Raw genomic sequence first — 26,734 nt, 5'->3', positions numbered from 1 at the left:
GGCAAACAACAAAACTTGTGTCATGTCAGCAGTGCAGCCACGAGGTCGACCCTCTGTCTCTGTATCCAGGCTGCCACACGTCTGAGAGGGTGGAATAACTCATCCATTCTGGACTACTCCATAGATGTACCTGTCCCTGGCTTCCAACATTGGCAAGAAAAGATAAGCATGCTAGGTGAGTGGAAATATTTTTTTCCAGGAAACATCTTTGCATTCTGGTCTAGAAGATAAATGGCAGCACTGTCCCTTCTGAGCACAATAACCTGCAGCCTTCTATGGGGAGGAGTTGGTAGAGCCTTTTTAAAGCAGGTTTTCTGACCACTATTCCAGTGTCGGCCACAACTTCCAAATGAACCAAAAGACAGTCGTACTGGAAAATGCTAGAAGCTGCCTCGTGAGACAGCGACAGAGGGAAAAAAAAGAAAGGCCTGTCCGGCCACGCCATTGTTATTCCCTTGCTTGGTTATCACACTGACACGTTCCCTTGGTGACTGTTGGCCATTGTTATTCCCTTGCTTGGTTATCACACTGACATGTTCCCTTGGTGACTGTTGGCCATTGTTATTCCCTTGCTTGGTTATCACACTGACACGTTCCCTTGGTGACTGTTGGCTGGAGCTCCCTTTGGATGCCGAGTGGCCCACAGCCCAGGTACCAGCACACACCTGGCCCCTCCTGCTGCCCCGGGCCTCCCCAGCACCCAGCTCCTGAGTGGCCCCCCAGGGGCTCTGTGCACACTTGTTGAATAAATAACTGAGCTTCACCTCAAGACTGGGAAGCCACTTAGAGACTTACTGGCACACTCTTCACCCGGAACTCACCAACTGCTTTTTCTTTCGTTCTCTGCCCACACTTCTCCCCTCCCCTAAAAAAGCAGCAGCCAAGCCAGATACAGAGCACAGCAAGAGGGCGACCTCAGGATGACGCAGGGGACACCTAGGCTGGGCAAGTGCAGGAGGTCTGCAGCTCTGGGCCAGGGAGGGGCAGGAGGCACCCCACCCGCCAGAGCGCCTCTGAGTCTCACCGTCAACTGTGGGTCTCAGCCTTAAGCGGCTTATTGCCTAACTAAGATGTTGGCTTCGTCATCAAAGCTTTCTGTGCTGTGTCATGCTCCAAATCTCATTTTCCCTGTAACATCCCTGCAGCGGGTGATGCCTCATCTCCTGGGGTCTGCGGGTCCCCGGAAGTGACTGGGCCCCGTTTCGGTCTCACTCTCATTCTCTCTCTCTCTGACAGGCATACTTTTTAGCTGATGTAATCATCCTAGCCGTTAAATTCTCTTTTTCCTTCAGAAACAGGGCTCCTCTGGCACGCATGTGCACGCATACACAGGGAAAAATCACTGTGTGGACTCCCTGTGAATGAACAAAGAATTGAAAAAAAATTCTTAACTGGCAAATGAAATCGGGAAACATATTTTTCCCAGTCTGCTTACTCTCACCAATCAATTAAATGTTAATTGTCTTTGATGGCCATCCCCACTCAGCTCCATGCTTAAGGGCAGCTAAAGTTTGTATTTAAGAAAATCAACCCAGTGAAAACAAGAATGAGACAGGGGAAGAAACAGTCAGCCTTTTAAAAAGAATCTGAGCTCCATAAAAACTGCGAAGTGTAAGTGAAAAAGAGGTCTCCAGCACAAAGATACTTAGTAAATATTTGGTCAGGGACAGACTCAAATAAGAAGACAACAAATTATTTTAAAGGAATGAACAAGGATACTCAATAGCCTTGTCGATGAGTTAAGATAGCCACACAAATGTATTACCAGACAGGTCAGTGTCCTTCAGACATACCACGCACGAACCTCACATGCAATCATGCCCTTGAAAACCTCAACACAACGGGGCAAGAAAGAAAAGGTGGGAGACATTAAAATTCCTTGGAGCCCACCACACTCTTTCCTCTAACAAAGCTGGAGACTTTCTTGAGTCTCAAGCTTGTCTACACAGCATGGCAGATCTTGGCCAAAAATCAACTCGCCAAGCCTGTTAATTGAGCCGCACGTTCAAATCAAATCCCTGCCCTGGAAAACGTTCCCAAAGGTCCCAGCCCCAGGGCCACTCCTGACCTCTGCTCCGGAATCTGTGACCAGATGCCCTCTGTAATGTGACGAGGTTTCCAGTCACTGGCCTGAGTCAGAGGCACTTTATAATCACATGTGATCCTGTCACCCACAGCGGGTGGATGAGTAACAGTGAAGCGAGCAGGACAGCTTACATCACTGCAAGTGGTGATTTTTAAATGTGTTTCTATTCAACCCCAGTTACCCTACTAGAATCTATCCTCTCTGAGTTGCCACTTAGTCTGGAGCGACAACCGCTAACTGCCTCTGGGAGGAGATGCCCCATCACACGTCCACGTGCCATTCCAAACATTTCCACGGACGCCTCTGTTTTCCAGGAGTTGTCTTCTGGGCTGATGTCGACGGGGAGCTGGAATTTTCCCTTTTCCCCAGTAACTGCTTGTAAGATGAGTACGCGGCTCACGTCGGTCTCAGCTGAGGGTCCAGCTGGTGGTTTACCTGGGAAGATCTCGTGACGGTTTTGGTGACAACACTAAAGCAGGAAGCAGTTTCTCTAAGATCTAGATCTCGGGCCTCAGAAACAAAGCTGTCTTTGACTCCAGGAGGGCAGTGGGGGGGCTCGGTCAGACAGGCCTGATCCCCGAGTCCTGGCCGGCGGGTGTGATGGCGCCTGCGACCCACACCCACACTGGACGCTGAGAAAGCCAGGCCACGCTGGGGGGCACACACACGGGCCACGGGTGTGTCAACTGACCCTCTGCGGAATTTGGAGCCGCTGAAAACATCTGAGAAGCTGGGCTTCAGGCATCACCCCAGAGGTGAATGACCTCAGGAGCCCCTGGGATCCTAGGCGAGAGACCAGTCCACCTGGAGAACCAGAAGTCCTGGATGTGGGCAGCGCGTGAAATCACTGCTAACTCAACACCCATGAGGAAAGCAACCACAGGGAGGAACAGGCTTCCGCCCAGGTGAGGGGAGTGACTTCACCTGGAAAGCGATTTGGAAAAGCCCTCCGAGGTACAAACACTGTCTGGAAAAAATTCAGAAACACAAAACATCCCTCCCACCCCAGGGCAACCGCCATAACCCAAAGTCTTATCAACCGCCTCTAAGATACTGTCAGTAAGGACACAGGGCTCCCCACACCCACCAAACAAACCACTTTAGAATAAAATTCTCACATTCCTCAAGTAGCAAAGCCCTACCATTCTGCTCCTGCCTTCGTGTGATATCTTTTCATTATACTCCATGGTAATAAAAGAATGTCCTAACAGTGTTTTTTAACATAGGTATATATGTAGACCTATGGCTGCTTCATGTAAGGTTTGACAGAAAACAACAAAATTCTATAAAGCAATTATCTTCCAATTAAAAAATAAAAATAAAAAACAAAAATAGAAAAGAAAAAACTCAACATTTAGTTGCAGTACAAGACTCCAAAAAATATAAAACAAAACCACCTTTAAAACAAAACACAAAAAAACACTGTACATGAGAATCATTCCCCCTGCTTTTCTCTGGTCCAAAGAGAAAGCATTTCCTTTTTCTCTCTTCTTAATTTCACCATCGTCCTTCTCAAATTCCCATGGGAATGAAAGTTCACCTTTTCCTCCTCACAAATATTTAAAGGGGATGGGGGAAGGCACCACTACACAAGTTCTTTAAATTCCCTCACAGTTTCAGTTCTTTGCTTTTTTTTTTTTTGATGGGCACCGTCTAACTCAAACATATGTAAACATCATACTTCACAATGTGAACTAAACAATAACTCAGCTTTGGCTACTGGCTTGGCTATTTCATTTGCTGGTACCTTTTTATCATCTTAAACAACTTTTAATATTAGGTACACTTTTTTGAAAGTTACCTGGCTCGTTAATAAAAAGGTGCAACCTGCACTCCAATTCATTTAAGCCACATACCGACATACACGAGCTGGCTAACAGTTTATGAATCATCATCAAACGAGACAGTAGAGAAACAAAACTCACGTGTTAAACATAATACACATCCGTACGTATGAGCAGTGGTAGTGGGAAAATGATAACAAAACCTCAAGGAAAAACTAGCTGAGTATGTTCCAGGCTTAACTGTTTGCTCTCTCCAACCAATAATAACAAGAATAATAATAATAAATGCATTAAGATAAGTCATGGAAAAAAAAAAGATAAGTCATGTAAGTTAAATACTAGTGAGAAGAAAGATTTCTATCATTACCAACCAAAACTTCAGGTATAAACCATAAATCATTTCCTAAGCAAGCCATTTTACGACCTGAGATGTTATTTCATCTGAGGCCAAGTGTAGTGGCTCCCTCTTCCCAGTGAGTTTCCTAAACCAGAAATACTCAGAGAAAACACAGATCCAAAACACAACAGGAAGAAAAACATAACTGTTTCCTCCCCAACCAGTGATTTCTAAATCAGAGAACAACATTCACAGAACTCCAATGATCGACACTTTCCATTATTTCCCGAGGAAAAAAAATATGGGTATCCATTGTGTTCTCATCTTTGGAATAAAAAATGTACACTTTTCTAAACAGCCGAAACAGAGATAAGAAAGCCAAGAGCAGAGAATCAGGACTATTCAGCCCACAATTCAAGTTTCGTTTTTTGCCATCATCCTGTCTATGCAGACATAGAACAAAACTGATCAACTACAAGGAACTCTGAAAAGCACACACAATAATTTACAAAGGGAAATCTTGATGCTAGAACTACTGTTGTAAAAAGTACTATATCAAGCGCAAACTCCGTGCCAACAGCGGATGCTATGCACTCGCATAATAAAAGCAGACAGTGGTGTCTTTGTTCTTACCTATAATTGTCCTCAAGGTTCATGAAAACAAGCCATCTCTCCTGCCGGCAAGTGTCTGGTGGGGCTGTCACTGCAGTCACCCAGTTGAGAGTCCGCCTCAACGAGCCCTGGGCTCCCAGCCTCAGGTCCCCTTGTCCTCACACCTCTGCCGATCCTTGGGGACCACGGGCAAGTTTTTAACACAACTGAGGAAGAATGCCCCGAGCTGGCTACTTATACCGGTGATTCACTTCAATGACAGCTAGACAGAAATGCTTGTTGGTGGAAAAGGAGTCGAGTCAACTCCACCCCTACCGTAAGGATTAAGTAACTCCACCCAGCTCAGCAATTAGCTTAAGCAGCCACTCGGTTCCACAACGTGGAGCTACCAGCAGCATCGCTGCCCCCACTGGCAGTCCTCAGTGGGTAGGGAGACAACGCAGGGCTCACCAAACAGGATGGGCAGTAGCCAGCGAACACACAGTTCTGTGAATAACTGTAACCTGGGCTGGGGTGCCTGCTCATTTAAAGCCGTATCCAAGTTTTCTGAGCAGACAGGCATACAGGTCTGTCCCTCACTGTTGTTTGTTTTTTAAAACATTTTCTTTTTTAAATTTTAGTTTTACTTTTCTGCCATGCTGTACAGCATGGGGGATCTTAGTTCCCTGACCAGGGATTGAACCCACACTGCCTGCATTGGAAGCATGGAGTCTTAGCCACTGCACCACCAGGGAAGTCCCTGTCCTTCACCTTTTTACAGTGAACTTTGCGTCTACTCAGTTTCTGTGTGGGAAGCCCCATCATATGAGGCGGGCTGACAGCGCAATCTGTGGGTCTCCCCCAGAGAGCTTAACCAAGTCTTGACGTGGTGAGAAGGCCAGAGTAAACACAGCTATGACACAGACTACAGAGCTTCCCTGGAGGCTCAGAGGGCAACGAATCTCCCTGCAATGCAGCAGGCCTGGGTTCAATTCCTGGGTCAGGAAGACCCCTGGAGAGGGAAATGGCAGCCCACTCCAGTCTTCCTGCCTGGAGAATCCCATGGACAGAGGAGCCTGGCGGGCTACAGTTCGTGGGGTTGCGAAGAGCTGGACACGACTGAGCAGCTAACACACACGTGACACGAACTACGGCACCAAACAGAACTGACGGGCTGGTGTCATGTGAGACAGACCCTCGCTCTTCAGGCCCACCATCCCTGGTGTGCAAGCCCGTTTTGGGGGAACTCAGGGGGTGCCCCTCGATATAGGTCAGGGCAGTGAGTGGGGCCGGCACAGCCCAGCTGGGTGCTCTCCAGCACTGCGTGCTGTGTAAGCGGCAGGCACAGTTCACCCACCTGCCCACCCTTCACTGAGCTCTTCCCTTGGCTCGTGTGCTCAGTCGCGTCTCACTCTCTGAGGCCCCATGGACTGTAGAGCCCACCAGGCTTGTCTGCCCTGGGCATTTTCCAGGCAAGGATACTGCAGTGCGCTGCCATTTCCTACTTTGGCTTGTGACTGGCACCCAATTACACCTCTTTGCTCTTGCTTGAAGCACATCAACAACTCCAGCAGGGGGCAGCTGCGACAGGAAGTGCCCCCACTTGTAGCAAAAAGCTAGCCTTCCACATGAACTCAAATGTTCCTGGTATGTCCGCTGAGAAACTATAGCCTAGACCTTCACGTTTCCCACAGGTGCCCGGTCAACAGAACTGGTCACTAGGGGAGCCGGTGCCCTCTAGTGGCTGGGAGGATCGCTGAAGGCTTGCAGGAGGACTGGGTTACTCCCAGAAGCCCTGGCCCCAAACACCCTCAGAGAGGCACTGACAGGCAGCACCTTCTGCTTTCTAAACAAGAAGAGAAATAGCCCCCAGATTTTCAGTACTGAGCATGTGAGGACACACAAATGCTAAACAGCAGGAATTCCATCTTCTTAATGGTAGCTACAATTATAAAATTAAGCTGTTTTACAGAAAGAGACACATTTAGAGAACAAACTCACGGCTGCTGGGGGGTAAGGGATAGTTGGGAGTTTGGGATGGACAGGGACACGCTGCTATATTTAAAATGGATAACCAACAAGGACCTACTGTATAGCACATGGAACAGAGAGGATGAGAGAGGGGTTTGTGAAGAATGGATACATGTGTGTGCGGCGGAGTCCCTTCACTGTTCATCTGAAACCATTAGACCATGGTTAATCAGCTATACCCCGGGACAAAATAAAAAGTTTAAAAAAATTAAAGCTGTTTCAAATTCACACAATGACTGGAAGGTTAAAAAAAAACACACACACAACATACTACATGAAATTAAAGACAAAAGGCACCTAAACTCCCTTGGATGAAATATTATCCAACTGTTACGGGCTGAGTCGCATTCCCTCCCCAAATGCTAATGTTAAAGCCCTAACCCCAGTTCCTCCAAAAGTGACTGTTTGGGGTCAGAGCTGTGAAAAGACAACGGAGCTAGCAAGAAGTTGCTGATCCAGCGTGACTGACGCCCTTCTAAGAGGAAATTTGGACGGACAGGCACAGCAGGAAGACAATGTGAAGGGAAGGGAGGAGACAGGGTGGCCGTCCGCAAGCCAAGGGGAGAGACCTCAGGGGAAACTGGCCTGCTGACACTCTGAGCTCAGGCTTTTAGCCGCTAGAATGGTGAGACAAGCAATTTCTGTTGTTTAAGCCACTCAGTCTATGGCACTTTCTTATGGCAGCCTGAGCAAACTAATATTCTAGTTAAATGATGATTTCATTCCAAGTATTAATACCAAAAAATGAAGACAGAATTCAGATTTCTGATTAACAGCCATTCTCTCCCAAATTCTTCCTTTGAGTGTTTACTCCCTCCTTGTCCACTGAGGTTCTGCCTTGAAAAAAATGCATGAGAAAACCCTTGTCCTGGAAGAAGAGGGTAAAATGCCTACAAACCTCGCCAAGCCCACTTCTGCCCCCTCCATTCACAGTCAGGCTGACTGAGCAAGGCGTCTCGATCCACATCTTACCTCCAGCTGAAAATCAGCTTCTGCCCAACCTCCGCTAAGAGGGCATCCGAACCTCACAAGTGACGGTCTTAGCACTCAGCTAAGAACTGGTAACAGTGGGGGAAACGCTAGAGGTCTTCTTAGTTCAAGTCCCTCAGTCTAGAGAAGAAGATTAGGACCCAAGCAGAAGACCACCAGGATCTCAGAACTAAATGCTAAAGTAGATTCAACCCCGACACACAGTCCTAATCCAGTAGTTACCAGCCCAGCTCCTGCTACACTACTAAATGATGGCCTGAAATGATCAAATCTCTCCAATCTCACAAAGAAAACCTGCTGGTCCCTGGAGCAGCTGCAGTAAAGAGACGAAGATACAGACACTGGATGACGGGTGGAGTATGGCTGAGGTCAGGGACTAAGTCTACAGGCTTTCTTAACCTGGGCTCCACCACCATTTGAGGTCAGGTCATTCTCTGTCGTGGAACGCTGCTCTGCGTGTTGTAGGATGTTTAACAGCATCCTTGCCCTCTACCACTAGACAGAAGTTCTCCACAGGTGTGAGAGCCAAAAACAGCTCCAGATATGGCCAAGTGTCCCCTGGGAGGCAAAAAAAACATCCCTAGTTGAGAACCTCCAGCTTAAAAGGACAGAACTAGGACTTCCTTGGAGGTCCAGTGGTCAGGACGCTATGCTTCCCATCCAAGGGGCTATCTGTGGTTGAGGAAATAAGATTCCACGTGCCCAGCGGTGTGGCCAAAATATTTTTTAAATAAATCAAAGGACAGAATTCCATGCAGAGCAAAGAAGTTGGTGGCACTGGAGAAGCAGGGGGAAGTAGCTTTTGAGGAGATACAGAAGAAAAAAGGACTGATGCTGTGGGAGATGAGCCAGGATCAAGGCAGAGGGAAGGCACTGAGTAGCAATTTCCCCACCTGAGGGTCTGTTGCAAAACAGAAGTAGGTCATAGGGTCATAGGGTGAAGAGATCAGACAAGGAGTCAGGAATATCCAAGTCTGGGGCCACAGGAGAGCAGAAACAGAGCAGAGATGAGTCAAAGACGTCTCAGTAAAGAGAAGACCGTAAACAGAGTGGCCCCAGCAGGCACAAAACTCGAAGGTTTCTCCTGCAAGTCGGAGGGTCCGGGAAGGGGGTGGGGAGGCTGGTTGGGTGGATGTAATTGGAGCGCCTCAAGGCGTACAGACACAGCACCAAAGACATGCTGCAGCTTCCAAGGTCACTGTGGTCAGCGGTAGCGCAGATCAGCCTAGTCACTGATGCTGAAAACAAGGAAACACGCTAGAATCAGTTGCAATAAAGTAAATAAAAGGCGAAGAAAGCCTAAAGAAGGAGATACCCCTGAGAAGGAAAGAAAGAGCCTGTTGACAATCCAGAGGGCTAAACACCCATACCCTCTGACTTGATTCCAATCCAAGGAATCTTTTCCAAGGAAACAATCAGGTGTGTAAGTTGAGGATCAAGAAGTTCATTACAAAAATAAACAAAAAACTGAGCAACCTTAATGTCCAATCATAGAGAAAATAAATCACAGCTTTCTGCAGGCTCACATGCTCAAGGAATATTTTAAAACATGGGAAAACACTCACCATATAATGTTTAAAAATGTAAGCTATAAAACTATACATGACATAACCCAATTTAGAAATTGTACATATTTACAGGCATACACTTTTAAAGCACCTGAGTCAGTCTCTACCAAGGGAATAGCAGTCGTTATGAGATTTCCAAGGTCAAAAAAAAAAAAAAAAACCGTAAGAAAAGAGGGTGACTGTCCTGGAGAAGCTAGCACAACAGAAGGAGTGATTAGAGAGGAAAAGAGGGGTCCCAGAGCCCAGAGACATCAGAGGCAAGGGCTATGTAACAGTGGAAAAGGAGTGTGCTGAGCAAATTCAGGCCTCCCTGGACTGGGTAAAGAGGAAGGTGCTGGTGTCTTAAGACGGATACATGAGTTTCACAATGTTAGCAGTATGCAGTTAGCAAAGGGGGTGGAAGAAACAGTAGCCTTCCTTGGAATTCCCCAGAGTCCCTACTGGCGAGAGGAGGCTGCAGGAGGCACACCTGTGAAGGAGCAGGTGTGGGTCGACCAGAAGTCTGCCAAGAGGAAATGCTGCTTTGCTGCTTCTGTCCTTGGGGTTTATTCCTCTATATTTAAATTTTAAATATATTAAAAACTTCATGGCAATTCTTTAATTCTCTATTATTTACACAATTAAATGCACAACCTTCATATGGCTCCTAGTAATACTTTTGATATATACTCTGTATGGGAAAACCTGGATGAACTTGAAATGGCAACCCACTCCAGTATTCTTGCCTGGAAAATCCCATGGACAGAGGAGCCTGGCAGGCTACAGTCCATGGGGTGGCAAAGAGTCGGACATGACCAAGCAATGCCACTTCATACGTAAAAAGTAACTAAATAAGTTCATATGAACAAAAGGAATTTTTTAAAAGTATGGAAGCTGACTTCCTTCAAAACAAAATCTTACTAAGAACAGAAAATTGGAACTTCAGGGTAGCATTCCAAAGACTTTTTGGTGTTTCTATTTTACTTGCTTTTGGTTTTAATCTTAGCAAGATTTGTCAATCACCAAGATCAGAGAGATTTTTTTTTCCCCTTAAAAGCCAGTGTGAACACACCCATACTCTTTAGTCTTTAAAAATACACTTCTAAAAATAATATTACACGTTTTCATCAAAAGTTTACCACTGTAAGGCAACTATCCTCCAATAAAAAATACATTAAAAATGTTTATCATAAAATATTTGTTAAAAAGCTTGATTCTAAACATTATAGCATTATTCCAAATATATAAACTGTTTCCATATACATATAAAAAATACAGCAAGGAGAAGAAGGAAATAAAATTGTAACCAACAACCTCTCTCTGGCTCTTCAGATTACAGGTGAATTTTGCTTTATACTTAATCTTTTCCAATGTCTACTTCCTTTATACTTAGGAAAAAAAGAATTATTTAAAAATTGCTAAGAATATACTATCACTTATTTATAAAGAATGAGTAACAAATGAAGAATCCACATGCTGGGGGAGAAAAAAAAAAATACCAAGTGTCTGTTCTGTTCAAATCCAGCCACAGTTAGAAGAGAAACTGGGACACTTGGAGGGGGAGGAATAAATTGAACCAAACAAAGATGACATGACACAGGCAGAAATCTTTACATAACACAGGCAAGGTTTGGTGACTGTAACACGGTCGTGAATTTCCTCACAAGGTCTTAAATCGAATCCTCCTCACTTGGGTTAGCTTTTTCTTCCAAAAAAGCCTTACAAAAAATGATGAGGTGGGATTTCCATGCTTCCCAGCAGTTAATGCAATCAAGTCACCAGTGACTTTATCGAAACATCTAAAAAGAAAACTGTCTCATCAAGTAGGGGGAAAGGTCTCTTGAATCGTTAATCATCGCTCAGTAAACATCATATCCTGCATTTACGCTGCTCAAGGCATCGGCCAGGACCCAGTGGTGGGTACCCTCCAAGCATTTATAACCTCACAAGCTCACAGACACGCTGCCCAAGTTACGAAGCTCTTGTGTTCCCTCAAGGAACAGGGCAGCCACTCAAAGAACCCAGACACATTTTCACATGGAAGAAATACCTTGTTCTCGGCGGTAGTCCTTTGATGTAAAGACCATCTTAATGCAAATGACTCTCCTAAAGGCCTATCCAACCCTGCTCTCTCTCTCGAGCTCCATTCTCATTTATCATCATCTCTTTCAAGTGTCCACGTGGAGGCCGAAGAGACCCATGAGCTGCTGATTCTGCCTCCACATCTGTTCCCAGCCAACCCTCACATCTCAGTGGTCGCCAGCTGGCCAGTTCTTCAAGCTGGAACTTCCTGGACTCTGTTCTTCTCTGTATCCCTCACACATCCAGTCCATCAGGAGGCCCTACAGACTCGGTGACCAAAACAAAACAAAACAAAACCAGCCATCCCCTTCTCTCCATCCTGATGTTAGTTACCGCCCAGGTGTTCAAGCTGTCCTCTTGCAAAACACGGGCTACCGCAACACCCTCCAAACTGGCCTTGAGGGAGGGCCACTCTCACCTGCAACAGCGGTCACAGCAGGCCACTGCCCTGGCTGGCTGGCAGCTCTCTCTGCCAGCTTTCTGTAATCTTAGGCGTAAAATGCAAATTCTTCACGGTGGCCCTCACAGCCCTCAAGAGCCGCGACTCCTGTCTGCTTACTCCTTTCCGAAGCCCCACTGGCCATATCCATCTCTATCGATCTCGGAAAACACTCAGGTCTGCATGACTCTTGCACCCACTGGCTGTGCCTCCTTCTGAATGCTCTCCCCCAGATCGTGGGGCGGGCTCTTGTCTACTGATTGAGGTCAGAGCTTTTATGCTGGAGGGAGCATCAACTGGCACCACAATTTGGGGAAGCAAACTGGTAACATGTTCCAAAGGATTTAAATCCTGATATTTTTTTAATTCAGTACTTCCATTTCCAGGGAGGTACAGAACTTAATACAACTTAAAATTTCTTGCACAGATATTCACTGCACCTTTTCTTTCTTATATGAGAACAGGACTGAAATGATTAAGACATTGTACTCTGAGAAAAACAGAATGCTGTATATCACATGTGGGAATTTTAAGTGACAAAAAAAACAGGCTATGAAAATCTACTTACATTCTGAGGTTAATTATGCAAGCCTGGTGTGCTGCAGTCCATGTGGTCACGAGGAGTCTGACATGACTGAGTGACTGAATACAACACGTGTAAAAATACACATTCTCTACCAAAAGGAAAATGTCAAAATACTGAGAGTGATGTTCCTTCTGCTGTTGATAGATTTTTTTTCCTTCTAATGTTATGTGTAACTTTCACAATTACAGGGAGAACACTCTTTACTTTTAACATAAAGAAATAATGCTACCTAAACAGTTGTTAGCTTTTCAAGGAAACACAAAGAAGGCACGTTTAAAAGCACCATGTTAAAATGAAAAGTTTCTCGATAAGATATGCAATAATTCAAATGAGAAAAACAGGGGTAACATATCACAGACAAGGACTCAAATCTCCTATTCTACAGATTTCTTACAAACCAATGAAAATTTAACAACCATAAGGAAAAACAGAGAATGCAAATGAGCACCACACAAAGAGGAAATACAAACACATGAAGAGCTATTCGACTTCACTGATTGAAGATACAAAATATTTCACCTTCCATAACGGCAAAGATTAAAAGATGGATAACATGCAGTAATGTTGAGGATGGAAAAACTTGAACTCTCATAACTACTGAAGTCAGAGAAGCTAGTGTAAAACTTGAGAGGGCAATTCCCCAGTGTCTATAAACATCATACTACATCCTAACCACTGGACCGCCAGCACAGTCCCCCGGAAAGACTATTATCAGTCAAACAGAAACAGGACGAATTGGATGGATGGAAAAACAAACCAGAGCCTCCAAGCGTGCAGGAGAGAGCGGTATGGATGGACATATTCTCTGGGTGCCAGAAATTCAGCAGTCAGTTGATACAAGGGACTGGAGAGACCCTGGGGCAACTGTCAGGGGGATTAACGGTGAAACTCTGCGTCCTCTAGCTTCTCCGGTCACTGCCTTCTTCATGCAGGTGAAAGCAGGAAGGCGGCCCTAAGTCTGGAAGCGCAAGGAGCTAAAGATGGCCAGGAGGGACCCGCAGCAGCCACAGGTGGACGGCTACCTGCGGGCCCCTCCCACCAAGCCCCGCCCAGGGCCTCAACCTGACGCTCACCAGCGTGGGTACAAACAAGCCCACGGGAGTCACAGACGCCAAGATCCGCAGACAACCGAGAATCGTCAAACGTGTGAGGAAAGCAGGCCGTGGAAAAGCCAGGCCATGTAATATCAGGTCACAACCTTGGAAAGGGAGCGTGCAAGCAGACTTGGAAAAAGAATTGCAAAGATGTATAATCGATGTCCTGACAAAATCTGATAGGGTTTCCAGACATCAAAACAAGCACAGGCTGGAAAGAGAAAGAAACAGAACTTGAGGTCTGAGAGGAGGAACCAGGGTTTTTAACTTCAGGCTGTAGCGCGGTTCAGCTTGCTCCACACGCGTGACGCGGGGTTAACCCTCACCACGGGTGGGTCTTCCCCCGGCTTCCTCCTGACCTACCATCATCCACACCAGCCTCCGCTCCGCCCCTCCTGACCCGGAGACCGCGTGCTCTCGTCATCTCCTCCACGTTCACGGGCGAACACTGAGAAGCAGAGTCTGCTTCAGCTTGGGTGCTCTGTGCTTTTCCACTTCTTACTTATCCTGCACTCAGTTTCTCAGAGAAACCCCCTCGAAGCCGATGCTAACATAGTGCTAACCCTTCCCGTTCCATGGTTGCATAATACGACACAGTACGGATAGTCCATTTTTCAACCAACAGGCATTGGTATTTTCAGGATCTTGCCACTAAAATCTTACAATAAACATCCTTTCACAAATGCTTCTGTGTACACACACTTCCATGTTTAGAAGACAGACAGGTAAGGCTGCTTAGGAGAAAGGAATATTAATGTTTCACTTTAATATGCACTGCCAGTCTGCTTTCCAAATAAAGCATGGTGATTCACATTTCCATCAGTATTATGAAAATAACACTATTACATCCATGCTAACAAGAAGTGCTATTCTTTTTTTTTTTTTAAGCCAGTCTGATGAATTTAAAGTAATGTCTCACTGCTGTTTTAGTCTGCAATTCCGTAGCAAATATCGACTATTTTTTGAAAGGTTTCCTGGCTTCTCTGCATTTGCTCTCTGGGAATTGCATGTTTATATTTTTTGTCCGTTCTCCCCAAGCTGTGTTTGTCTTGTCAATTCACAAGTTACAGACAGTAACCCCTTGACTGTCATACATGTTATACACTCCCCTCCCCAACTGTCTGGGTTGCAGGTACTGGATCTTGCTTTAAACATTCTCCTTCACTCCAAGATTATGCAAGTATCTTCTTATATTTCCTTGCACATTTGAACTGCTGGTTTGCATTTAAGTTTCTGAAGATTCTGGAATTTATTTCTGATTATAATGGAAGAAAGAGGTCCGTCTCCCCCACACCTCCTTCCTAAAGAGACGGTTGTGCCAATACCATCAAATAGACGAACCATCCAATAAATGAGGTATTCTTTTCTCAACAGAACTGAGCTGTTCAGTCTCATGATGTGTTAATTTCTCTTGCTTCAGGATACAGAGTCCTGGGTGCTCTATTCTGTTCTACTGAACCATTTATGTAATCCTGTATCAACACCACACCGATTTGACCACAAAGACGTTCTTATTAGCACAGTAATAAGATCGCTACTGTGATCACTTCTCAGCTAACTTTGTCCCCTCTGTTCACAGGTTTTACTCTCCATATTTGTTCGTGCTCTTCACAGGTAGTATGCGTTTATTTTTCTATATAAACTTTAGAAATATTTCATTTAGTTTAAAACAAGGAAAACAGGAAAAAACGACTGCCTTGGAAATTCTAAAGGCAACAGCAATAAATGTATTAATTTGGGGGTAACTGATGTGTGTATGGTATATGCTTTTGTTTTACATCCTTCAGTACAAAGAGCAGACGTGCCATTCTTGGTCAGTTTCTTTCTAGGTTATTCGCTGCTGTTGAGAAAAGAGATGCGTAACTTCCATTCCCAGGTGCTCATTTCCAAAACAGAGATGTGATCATTTTTAAAGACTTATTTTATCCAGCAATCATGATAATTTTTCCAACTGATTTTAGATTTTTTTCCCCAACATAAGCTCTTGTGTTTTCTAGACCTGCAAACATTTCACTAACAACATTCACTATAACCTCTAACACAATATCAAACTATACAAGCAGACATCTTTTTATAATTCCTAATTTCAACAGAAACAGTGTTTTGGCTTTTAGGGGCGTGTCTGCTGTTAGTTGGTTTTGGAGAGTAATAAATAGCCTTTAAGTAATTTCCTTTCATCCTTATTGGTTTTTTAGATTATACTGGGTTGGCCAAAAGTCCACTCAGGTTCTTCTGTACCATGTTATAGGAAAACCTAAATGAACTTCTTGACCAACCCAATAATATATTAGGGATGGCTGCTTACATGATCAAACGGCTCCTCTCCTCTGATCTGGGCACAAGCTCTTCTCCTTTAATACTCTGGGGTACAAATGTGTGTGATGGCGATCAGTATCCCTAACACCATCGCCCTAGCATTACTAGGATAAACTATTAATCACGGTGCCTCTGACCCACTCAGGAGTCGATCTGTTAGTAAGTTATTTTGAATTTCTGCATTTGCTTTGATAGATATAACATTTTCTGATTTTCAAGCTTAGATAAAACTCAGCTGGAAACCCATGGAATGCTGATGCCTTTTTCAATAGTCATTTTTAACCACTTTTCCTACCTCTTCTAGACTAACTGGTCTTCTCAAGGTTTCTAAGCTTCTCGAATCCATTCTGGTCACTTGTATTTTATTAAGGAATCAACCTTACATTTTCAGATGTGCTTCAGAGGCTGCAGGCAGCGCTTCCCCAGAAGCCAGTTAATGCCCCTGGTGGCTCCCTTCTCTTCTGCATTCCCTATCTCTGCCTTTCCTTTACCTCGGATAGGATGAGGGGAGCTTAGTTTACTGGTCCTTTCAAATAAGCAGCTACTGGATTTACTTATCCTTTAAAATGTTATCTTCTGTTTTGTTAATTCTAACTTTTATCTTCATGTCATCTCTTAATTCCTTTTTCCTAGTTCTTTCTTTTTTATTTAGTTGGGTTTTTCCCCCCTAAATGTCTTACAATGCATATCCAATTCTCGTATTTTTCATCTTCTTAAATAATGAAGGTAGTTACCCAGAAGGTGATATGTTCTGCAATGTTTAGAACATTCATGAAAAACAAGAAAAATACCTAAGATGACAATTTTAAGAGCCACAATACAAGTAGGCAGTGGAATTAGTCCACTAGTTGACATCCGATGAGCAGAGGATGGATAAACCAAGGGAAGAAAGAGGAAAAGTCATCATCATTCCCTTAACACAGGCCAAGTTCAAACAAAATTCTATCACTCCCTTACTGGCAGGTTTTCACCCTGAGTTTCACATTTTGGGAAAAGTGATTTAATTCACAGATGGGTTTTTCTTTTTTAACTACCACCAGAATAGATGTTACCATCAGTATACCTTTAGCCTAATATTAAAACGTCTATCTGTAGTCAGAACAATGTTCTAAATCTAGGGCACCAGAAGAGCCCGAGTCAACAAAAATTTGTCATGATCGTGAACTTAACACAAGAATGCGGCCTGTCACATTTGAGCTTCGTCTTCAGGGCGAGTTGATACAAAACTCTCAGGTGATCAGAAGTAAATATTCAGAACCCACTCTGTGCCCAGGTTCAGCAATGTAAGAAGCAACCTTTCCTGTGTGATTGCTTCAGGCGGCAACTCTTAAAAATCGACGCCGAAGGGACAGAGAGAGTGTCTGCTGATCCCAGGGTGAGAGGCTCTGACCTAATTCGACAAGTGTCTGAGGCCAGAAGCAAAGCTGCTACTATTTCCTAGTCCTCACTACAGGGAACTTTAGAAGACTTACAAGGGCCCAATCTGGCCTGGGGAACTTGAAGACAAAGCTCCAAGAAAACCACTTTCATTTATGCTCTACTAATTCAGAATTATTTTTATGATCTGGAAAGGGTTCGGACTCACGTTTCCATTTTTAGACCCTAGGACAACAGGCGGAGAAGGAGGCTAACCCTACTTATGGGAACAAATTTTAGAAGCTCTGACTCATGTGTAAACAACCAATGTGCTAATAATTTATCTGTTGGTTTAAAGCACACACTTCTATTTGGGTTGCCACCCTATGTCCTGGTAAGAACTGAAACCAGAAGGAGGTTTTTATTTTTTTTTTAACGTGTTCTATGTTTAATTTTTTTCTCACTCTGTTCCTGAATGTTTTCCCCAGTGAATCCCAGTAAAGAAAACATTATTATTAAAGCCTCATTATAATAGGAAGTCTTCAGTAATAGGACACAATGTTCTCAAGGATCTCCAAGACTAGTGAGGAAATCCGATTTGATGGACATGAGTTGGAGCAAGCTCCGGGAGATGGTGATGGACAAGGAGGCCTGGCATGCTGCAGTCCATGGAGTTGCAAAGAGTCGGACACAACTGAGTGACTGGACTGAAGTTCCCTTTAGACTATACGCACTGTTTCTGGGAGAAGGACCACAAGTTCACCACAGACCACATCCTGTCCAGGTGACCTGTGTGTCCTATCAACAGTCAGATGTCTGACAGCAGTGCCTCTGTGAGCAAGAGGCAAGGTCAGGCTGTGCCTGGACCCCTGAAACATGGCATAGGGTTGGCATGGGGGCCACTGCTACTAAGTCTAAGACACGCTCGGAAGGCACAGCAGGGCTTGGGGGCCCTAGACTGTCAATTCTATACACCTGTATGCATGTAACCCTGCCTGCCTCAACCCAGTCTTCACGGGCCGATGCTACTCCAGAACTATGAGTCACTGGTTCATATTCAAGTCCCAGTATCGGCTATAAACAAGCAATTGTTTTCAACTCTCCAGCAAGAAAATCTTTAAAATGAGGTCTTTGGTTGGCTGTCTTTTTTTTTTCTGCACACCACTCTGGTTTTCATCTGTCAAGATGAAAGGGAGACACCTGTGTTTGCCAAAGTTCAATGGCAATCAGCTGCTGGCCATGGTCAAGGAATAATCTGGTTAAGCTGGTTGGAATTTCCAGCTATTCTCCTATTATCCTTTGAAGTACTGAAAATTTCACTTTCTGGTGGAAATATTTCAGTTTCTATTCTTAGCAAACAATTACATGCTAAAGCTAAAAATGAAGAGAGGAGATGGCGGACCTGGAGTGTATTTTCACAGTGCAAAGGGCACGAGGGAAGAAGGGCACTCGGAGGGGCTTGAGTGCAGGGAGGGGTGGGAGGATCATACCCAAAGGTCACCCCATCTTCCTATCACAGTGAGCACCACGGTGCCCAGGTGGGATGGGACAGCTTCCAGCCAGCTTGTTAGTGCTGCTGTATGTGCCTGAAGAGCTCAAGGACAGATGGACCCCGGCCCCTACCCAAACCTAAGCACCTGTAATGCCTCCAGGCCAGCCAGCCACTCTGTGTCACTCCAGTGGTATAGCCTGTCCCCTCACCTCCGTTCTCACTGCCCTCTCTCCGCTTACTCTGTGTCACTCCAGTGGTATAGCCTGTCCCCTCACCTCCGTTCTCACTGCCCTCTCTCCGCTTTCTTATATTATTGCTGCCATAAATCTGAGACCATAACACCGGTTCTCTACTCTCTAATTACTGTGTTAGACAGAGATGGATTCATCCCCTCCTCCAAGAACTGAAATCTGGGAACAGGAGGCGGTTTGGTCCAAGTGGAAAACTTGATGTAACCTTTAAAATGAGTTCACTAAACTCAGCTAACCACACTTCTGCTGCAAGTTTCAACGAATCCTACACTCAGTGCATAAGGGAGCATCATGGATTCCTCTGAGGATGCCCCGATTTCAATTAGGAGGGATGAAAAGAACTCAGGAGGCCTGCACGCAGAGGCTGGTATGGGGACAAGGGCTCATCAGGCTATCAGGGCTCAGACACACAGGAGACAGAGGACCTGGGGCACAGCCCCAAGAATGGCACGCTGGGAAAGAAACTCAGGACATACACAGGGAACACAGGCTGTTCAACTGGCCAGGAACAGAGCGGTGGAAAGGGAAGTGAGAGGGGAATTGGGCTCGACCAGAATATATTCATGGACAGAGGAGCCTGGCGGGCTATGGTCCAAAGGGTCGAGAAGAGCAGGATGTGACTGAGTGACTAAGCACGCACGTGTGCAGAACTACACTCTACCTCAACAGCAGGAAGAGGGCAGGAGACCTTTCTCGCAACCATTTTCTTTCTTTTCTTAATTGCTGGTGGTTTCCATTATTTTCTCCTAAGTCTTCAACCAATGACTAATGGAAAGCCCTGAAATTTCAAGAGTCTACTTCCCACGTGTTTTCTATTCTTATTCGACACCAATTAACTTAATCATCTCATTTCCTTCTCCCAATTTTCAGACTCCATGGAGCCTGTATCAGTTGCTTCTCTCTCTCTCCCCTCTTCCCTCCCTCACACACACCCCTCCCTCTAGGCAAAACAACCCAAGCTACTTCTGATGATAAAACAAACTTTCAAATATTTTTACCCGAAACACTTCTCCTAAATATAACTCCCATCATTTTGAACAAGGCCAAATATTTTTGCCAGGTGACTGTATTTATCTTTCTTTAATCTCTGTTATTCCTCTGGCCCTTTGTGAACACAACAGATTACCAGGAGGGTTAGTTACCTCAGTGTTTTTAAGTACTAGCTAGATGCTGGTGACCACTAACCCGCCTTAGTTCATTAGCAATTAAGAGAAATAATGATCTAACTAGTAAGAAGCACAAACGGGCCACAGTGAATAAGGATATCTACCAGTGATTCTACATGCTTACTATACTTGATCTTAGACATCTTAGAATATCTCATGATTACTCATAATATTTATTCAAATAGTTTCACTGTCAACCCAAATATCTTGTATCAAAGAGCTCATGGGCTATTGGATATCTGCATCTGATACACATTCTCCTTGATAATAACATTGAGTTTCTCTTTCCTTTTTATTTTTTAACCTATTTTTTCTATCCTTTCTTCATTGTATTCTTTCAGATTTACAGTTGGAGAGTTTCATGTCATCTGCAGACTATTTGAATTTGATCTCCTTTCTAGTGTTTTAATACCTTCCTCCTTTCTTCAACTTTTACATGACTGACTCTCACAAAGATATATAACACTCAGGAAACCTTTTATGTGATGAATGTTTAACGCTATCAACATTATGGGAATTCTTAACCTAATTTTCAAACCACTAGCTAAAGCTCAAAAACATACGCAATTCCCAAATAGCATGACCTGTCAGTCAACATAAAGTCAAATATCTGTAATAAGAGTAACTTTCATCTATTTAGAGGCCTATTCATTCACTTGGTTGGAGTGATACCGAGATACCCTGCCCAGTGAAGATTTTAAGGTTTCTATTAGTCTAAGTATCTAGAAGTCAAAAGACTTAATCCTCTTTGTATTCCAGACCGTCACCTGTCACATGTACACCAAAAGCAAAAAAAAAAAAAAAAAAATCTTATATAAAAAAAAAAAAAGAATCACCTTGAACTACTGAATATTTTATGAATGTATTAGTACCTAAAAAGTGGAGTGCAGATGTTAGAAAGGTCAGTTAGGCCTCCAAATTCAAAAAAGGTTGAATTTTTTTTTTTTTAATTAGAAGTCATTCTTTGGAACTGATTATTGTCTGTGGCTTTTTTCCCCCCATAGCAGTTGACTTCAACTGGATTCAACTAAAGCAGGATAAAATTTACTAGTACAAATTGAAAATACTGAAACTTTTTCTGTAATTACTTGGGCCCCTATAATTGCAGCACATAGCTGTTATTTTTCAAATGCTGCAGGTTTTTAGGGTCTGATTCACTATCTCCTCAGACAGTCTGGCAAGACTTAATTTATCTGAGAGATCAACTACCAGAGAATTTCATTTAATTATATAAAAAGCAAAAAGAATTTGAAAAATGTTTTACCAGTCACAGTTATTTTAACATTTACTAATTTGAGTGCCGCTAACATCATTCAGGAAAAAAAAAAAGATCGTCTGTTTCTTAGCATAAAAACTGCCTGCCTTTTAAAAAAACTCTAATTCTTGTACATTTACCAACACTGCATATTATTATACTAAAATCTTCCCTCCAGTGTACTAAACCTCAGCAATGAATCTAGATAAATTATTACTTCTGCTTTCCAAAAATTGACCTTTCAAAACTGAAATGTAAGTGAGACTAGAAATACTGAATCCAACAGTAGAAGGATCTTGCTTTTATTAAGACAATGATTTCACCCCTTGTAGTCATTTTAGCTCAGAGAAGGCAATGGCACCCCACTCCAGTACTCTTGCCTGGAAAATCCCATGTATGGAGGAGCCTGGTAGGCTGCAGTCCATGGGGTCGCTGAGGGTCGGACATGACTGAGCGACTTCACTTTCACTTTTCACTTTCATGCATTGGAGAAGGAAATGGCAACCCACTCCAGTGTTCTTGCCTGGAGAATCCCAGGGATGGGGGAGCCTGGTGGGCTGCCGTCTATGGGGTCGCACAGAGTCGGACACGACTGAAGTGACTTAGCAGCAACGGTCATTTTAGCTGCCAATTCAGCTTGTGGACAACTTAGGGAGTAATTTCCAATTAAGTTAATAGTATACATTGAGGCCAAATACCAGTTCTCGTTACAGGTGTGGATATAGATACAGCACACAGCAGTAGTGGTGCAAAAACAATGGAACCAATAATAGTAACAATAAAGAGGAGGGACTCTTACACAACAGCAGGCGTCAATGATGTGAAGATGCAGGAAAAGTCACGAAACAAAAGAGCACTGGCCTGACAATGGAACCAATAATAGTAACAATAAAGAGGAGGGACTCTTACACAACAGCAGGCGTCAACGATGTGAAGATGTAGGAAAAGTCACGAAACAAAAGAGCACTGGCCTGCCGTGAGAAGCACGACAGGACAGAGGATGAAGGCTGCGGATGGAGGCCGAACTCACCAGAAAAGACTCTGCCCCTGAAGAGATCAGCGATGAACCCCTTATGGGCGGGGGCAGATCGCGGCAGGGATGGGCAGACGGGAGGGGTGGGTCGGGAGGAGGGTGCGTGTCCCCCTGTTGGAAGGGACCTTCACCACCCTTGTGGATAAACCACAGCTGTGTCTGACGCAGCCACTCTCAAACTTGACTGTGCATGAGTCATCTGGGAATCCAATTAAAAGGAGGCTCCGAGGACTTCCCTGCCGGTCGAGTGGTGGAGAGTCCGCCTGCCCACCCAGGGGACACGGGTATGATGCTTGCTGGTCCGTGGGCCACACCCGGACTAACACTGCCTTGGAGGACACCTGGCCAGCAGGGAGGGGGGAAGTTTAACCAAGACATTTCACCTGCTGGGTGGGGCACGGAAGCGCTGGGTTCATGGCTCTCCCCTTACTTTCTGGGTCTCTGGTTCTTCGTAAGAGGAGGAAGATGGCTCCACCTCCCAAGTCTCTGTCTAGCTTTAAAAACGCAGAGCAGGGAGGGAGTTTATAGCCTAAAGAGTCACCTCTTCAACCTGGTGTCCAAGGGGAGGCCAGCGTGGGAGGGAAGGAAGGGCTACTGAAGAGCTAAGCTCCCACAAGACAACAGAGGAGGAACTCAAGGACTTGCCTCTTTCATCTTGTCCCCTCATCCCCGCTGGAATGTTTAGATAAAAATACAAAATGACGTGCACGCAAGGCTATTTACTGCCAAACAATGGACAAGTCTGGGGACAATCTGCATGTCCACCAGCAGAGGACTGGCTGAATAAACTGGGACCTCCATACGAGGTCCTACTAACACATCTGGAAAAATAATGATACTGAGTGAGCCCTAGGACACAGTCCTAAGTGAAGAAATAAACAATCAGGGTTCAGAACAGGATATATGTTCTGCTCCTCTATAAGTAAGAAGGAATACAAAATATATGCATATGTTGAATCTACATTTCCAAAAAGGCCAGTGGACGGAGAACCTCAAATCTAACAAACAACAGTTACCTGTTGGGAGACAGAGATGGAAGGTTGCCTTAATACAATAGTCCTTTAGTTATCACTTGGTCGACTAAAAAAGAAAATTAAATTTAGAAAAAAAAAAAAAAGTGGAACAAATAAAATAATCTATCAAGCTGGTGGTGCAATCATACAGAGAAATATTTTTTTACTTGCCTTTGAAATGTACTTTTTTTAAAGTTTTTTTTAACTTTTTGAGTCAGTCTTGGCAATTCAGAGGTAGTACAGCACAGTATAACTGTGTGCTCAGTCGCGTCAGTCGTGTCTCTTTGCGACCCCATGAACTGTAACCACTGGGCTCCTCTCTCCTTGGGGTTATCCCGGCAAGAATACTCCAGTGTGTAGCCATTTCCTTCCCCAGGGGATCTGCCTGACCCAGGAGTCAAACCTGCGTCTCCTGCACTGCAGGTGGATTCTTTACACCTGAGCGAGTGGGGAAGCCCTAAAATATATTTTTAATCTTACATCCCTAATGGGAAATAATGCTAATATTGAAAGAATTGCAAAGAAATATTAAACTACATTCAAAAGCAATAAAATGGCAAAGTATTAGTAATTGTTAAAGTTGGCTGATGGAATTTCATTATGCTGTTTGCCATCATGTAGTTTTCCCTGTTATTGTGTATATCTGAATAATTTTTTTAAAATCAACTTTCTAATCAACCTTTTTTTATTCAACATTAACACACACTCACAGGTTGACACCAAAGCCAACCTTTGTCCATCAAGGTGAAAGTCAATGTTCTCAATATACCTGCCAGTGGGAAGGGAGGCTGCCTCCTACTATAATGTATTCAGCATCTGAACAGATCTGACATTATTCAAATACATCTCATATTATCTCATTCCGTTTTCACAACAAAATTGCAGGATGACAATTATGCCCATTTATAGCTGAGGCAACTGCCTCAAACTGATCCAACATCAAGTTCTTCTACTTCCACACCCAGTGCTTTTTGGACAGCCCCTCGGGACCCACACGACAGAGCCCTGGGGCGGCAGCTCTGGGCCTAAGAGCTCTGCCACCGATTTCAACCAAAACTTTAAAAATTCATGCCAGTTTTCATCTACTCCACAATACACCCATGTCGGTTTTCACACGAAAATAACGTGTTTGGGGACATCAAATACGCAGTACAGCAGACCCACGTGTGTGTCCTGTGTCTCCTTACTCCAGTGTTAGAGGCACTGAACTCTGGAAGCCTGCAGTGAGTCAGGGACATCTGTCACCCAGATGCCTCTGGAGGCCTGACACAAAAAAGGGCCCACAGCCCATGCTGGGGGCCTTCCCAGCCTATAGCGTTTCAACCGGCACCTACAAATACACTCTCTGTGGATGTAACTTTTTAACCTGAAAATTCTGTCTAGTCTTTTCGATATATCACCCAGAATTGAGTCATTGCAATGGCAGGCAAATTAAAATCACATGATATGGCTTGAAAAATTGTTCCTACCGATTCGGGTGTATTTTTGGAAAGGGGCACTTCTAATGATCCTAAGAAAAAAGCTAAGAGGCAAACAAGGAATTCAACTTTGCAGCAGCAGCCTACCCCAAAGAGAAACAGAACAGTAACACTTACTGCTGCTGCTGCTGCTGCTGCTAAGGCGCTTCAGTTGTGTCCAACTCTTCGTGACCCCATAGACGGCAGCCCACCAGGCTCCCCCCTGGGATTCTCCAGGCAAGAACACTGGAATGGGTTGCCATTTCCTTCTCCAATGCATGAAAGTGAAAAGTCAAAGTGAAGTCACTCAGTCGTATCTGATTCTTAGCGACCCCTTGGACTGCAGCCCACCAGGCTCCTCTGTCCATGGGATTTTCCAGGCAAGAACACTGGAGTGGGGTGCCATCGCCTTCTCCGATAACATTTACTACTATATCCTTTAACAAAATGACAGCAAGTCTTTAAAGATAAAGGTTTATCCTTAGAACAGACTTAGAGAATTATTGCAAAAATAGTACACAGAGTTACCATTATTCTGTATCTGGTTTCTCCTATCATTAACAAGTTACATTAGCCTGGTACATTTGTTATAATTAATGAATCAAGGTTAATATATCATCATTAAGTAAAGTCTATACCTTATTACATTATATCCTTTTCTTCCCTACTGTCTTTTCCTGTTCCAGTATGCAATTTTTGTTTTCTTTGGATTTTAAAGTCAACCACAGGAAGGCTATTTAAGCAAATATAATAAGTAACAAGCATAAAAGACTAAAATGATGTTTCTCAAGGCATGCGAAACCCAAGAAAAATGCAAAATCGTGAAATCACCACCAAGTCTCAGCTCTTCAAAAGACCAACCCTGATCAATAGCTACAGTAATATCTCAGGGCTTCCCTGGTAGCTCAGCCATAAAGAATCTCCCTGCAATGCAGGAGTCGGGGGTTCCATCCCTGGGTCAGAAACATCCCCTGGAGAAGGAAATGGTAAGCCACTCCAGTATTCTTGTCTGGGAAAACCTGTGGACAGAGGAGCCAGGCAGGCTACAGCCCACGTGGTCACAAGAGTCGGACATGACTCAGCGACTAAACTTACCACCACCACCCACCGTCTTAAGAGAACCTACATTTATCAAGTATATAATGAACTTCCATGTATGAAGACTGAGTTGTTGCATGAAAACACCAACCTGGAAGTCAGTTCTAGGTACCACAAGTGGTACACTCACACTAAGCTGAGCATCATTTAAATCAGGTCAACAAATAGCCTTTCAGGGGCCGAAGCTCACAGAACACCTGTCTGGGTGTGTGAGCCACTGTCCCATTCCCAGGCTTAGTTTCGTCTCATTAAGGCGTCAAGAAGTCAACACATAAAAAATTATTAACCTCGAAGTTTTCAAAGAGCAAGGCAGAGTGATGACAAAAGGTGTTGAAAATGAACACATGACTCACGGAAAGTAAATTCAATAAAAGGATAAAAAGTTCCCCAAGAACTAAATTGAGGGAGGAACCCCATGAGAATGATCAGAGAAGGGAAGCTCATTTTTCTGGGCTAGAGTTTATCTTTGGAGAAGGCAATGGCAACCCACTCCAGTACTCTTGCCTGGAAAATCCCATGGACAGAGGGGCCTGGTGGGCTGCAGTCCATGGGGTCGCTAGGAGTCGGACACGACTGAGTGACTTCACTTTCACTTTTCACTTTCATGCATTGGAGAAGGAAATGGCAACCCACTCCAGTGTTCTTGCCTGGAGAATCCCAGGGATGGGGGAGCCTGGTGGGCTGCTGTCTATGGGGTCGCACAGAGTCAGACACGACTGAAGCAACTTAG

The 26,734-nt window shown here is 44.3% G+C and overlaps 1 protein-coding gene across 30 annotated transcripts in view; it reads right to left on the bottom strand.

Annotated features, from left to right (window-relative positions):
• Positions 1-26,734, bottom strand: part of NEDD4L (NEDD4 like E3 ubiquitin protein ligase) — a 375,462-nt gene that overhangs the window by 189,515 nt on the left and 159,213 nt on the right. For 4 of the 30 annotated variants that reach the window (XM_086373615.1, XM_086373619.1, XM_086373621.1 and 1 more), the window contains exon 1: positions 4,841-25,173. The exons of the other annotated variants lie outside the window; for them this stretch is intronic. In XM_086373615.1, coding sequence (XP_086229741.1) covers positions 4,841-4,863 — 23 coding nt within the window. In that variant the 5' untranslated portion in view covers positions 4,864-25,173. Of the gene's footprint in view, positions 1-4,840; positions 25,174-26,734 lie in introns of those variants that run through there. 30 annotated transcript variants of the gene reach the window in all.

The sequence above is a fragment of the Bos grunniens genome, chromosome 24, assembly GCF_055505025.1.
Source record: "Bos grunniens cultivar Pamir isolate PY7600 chromosome 24, Bosgru_T2T1.0, whole genome shotgun sequence".
NCBI classification, from domain to species: domain Eukaryota; kingdom Metazoa; phylum Chordata; class Mammalia; order Artiodactyla; family Bovidae; genus Bos; species Bos grunniens.
This window is presented reverse-complemented; position numbering and strand designations above follow the sequence as displayed.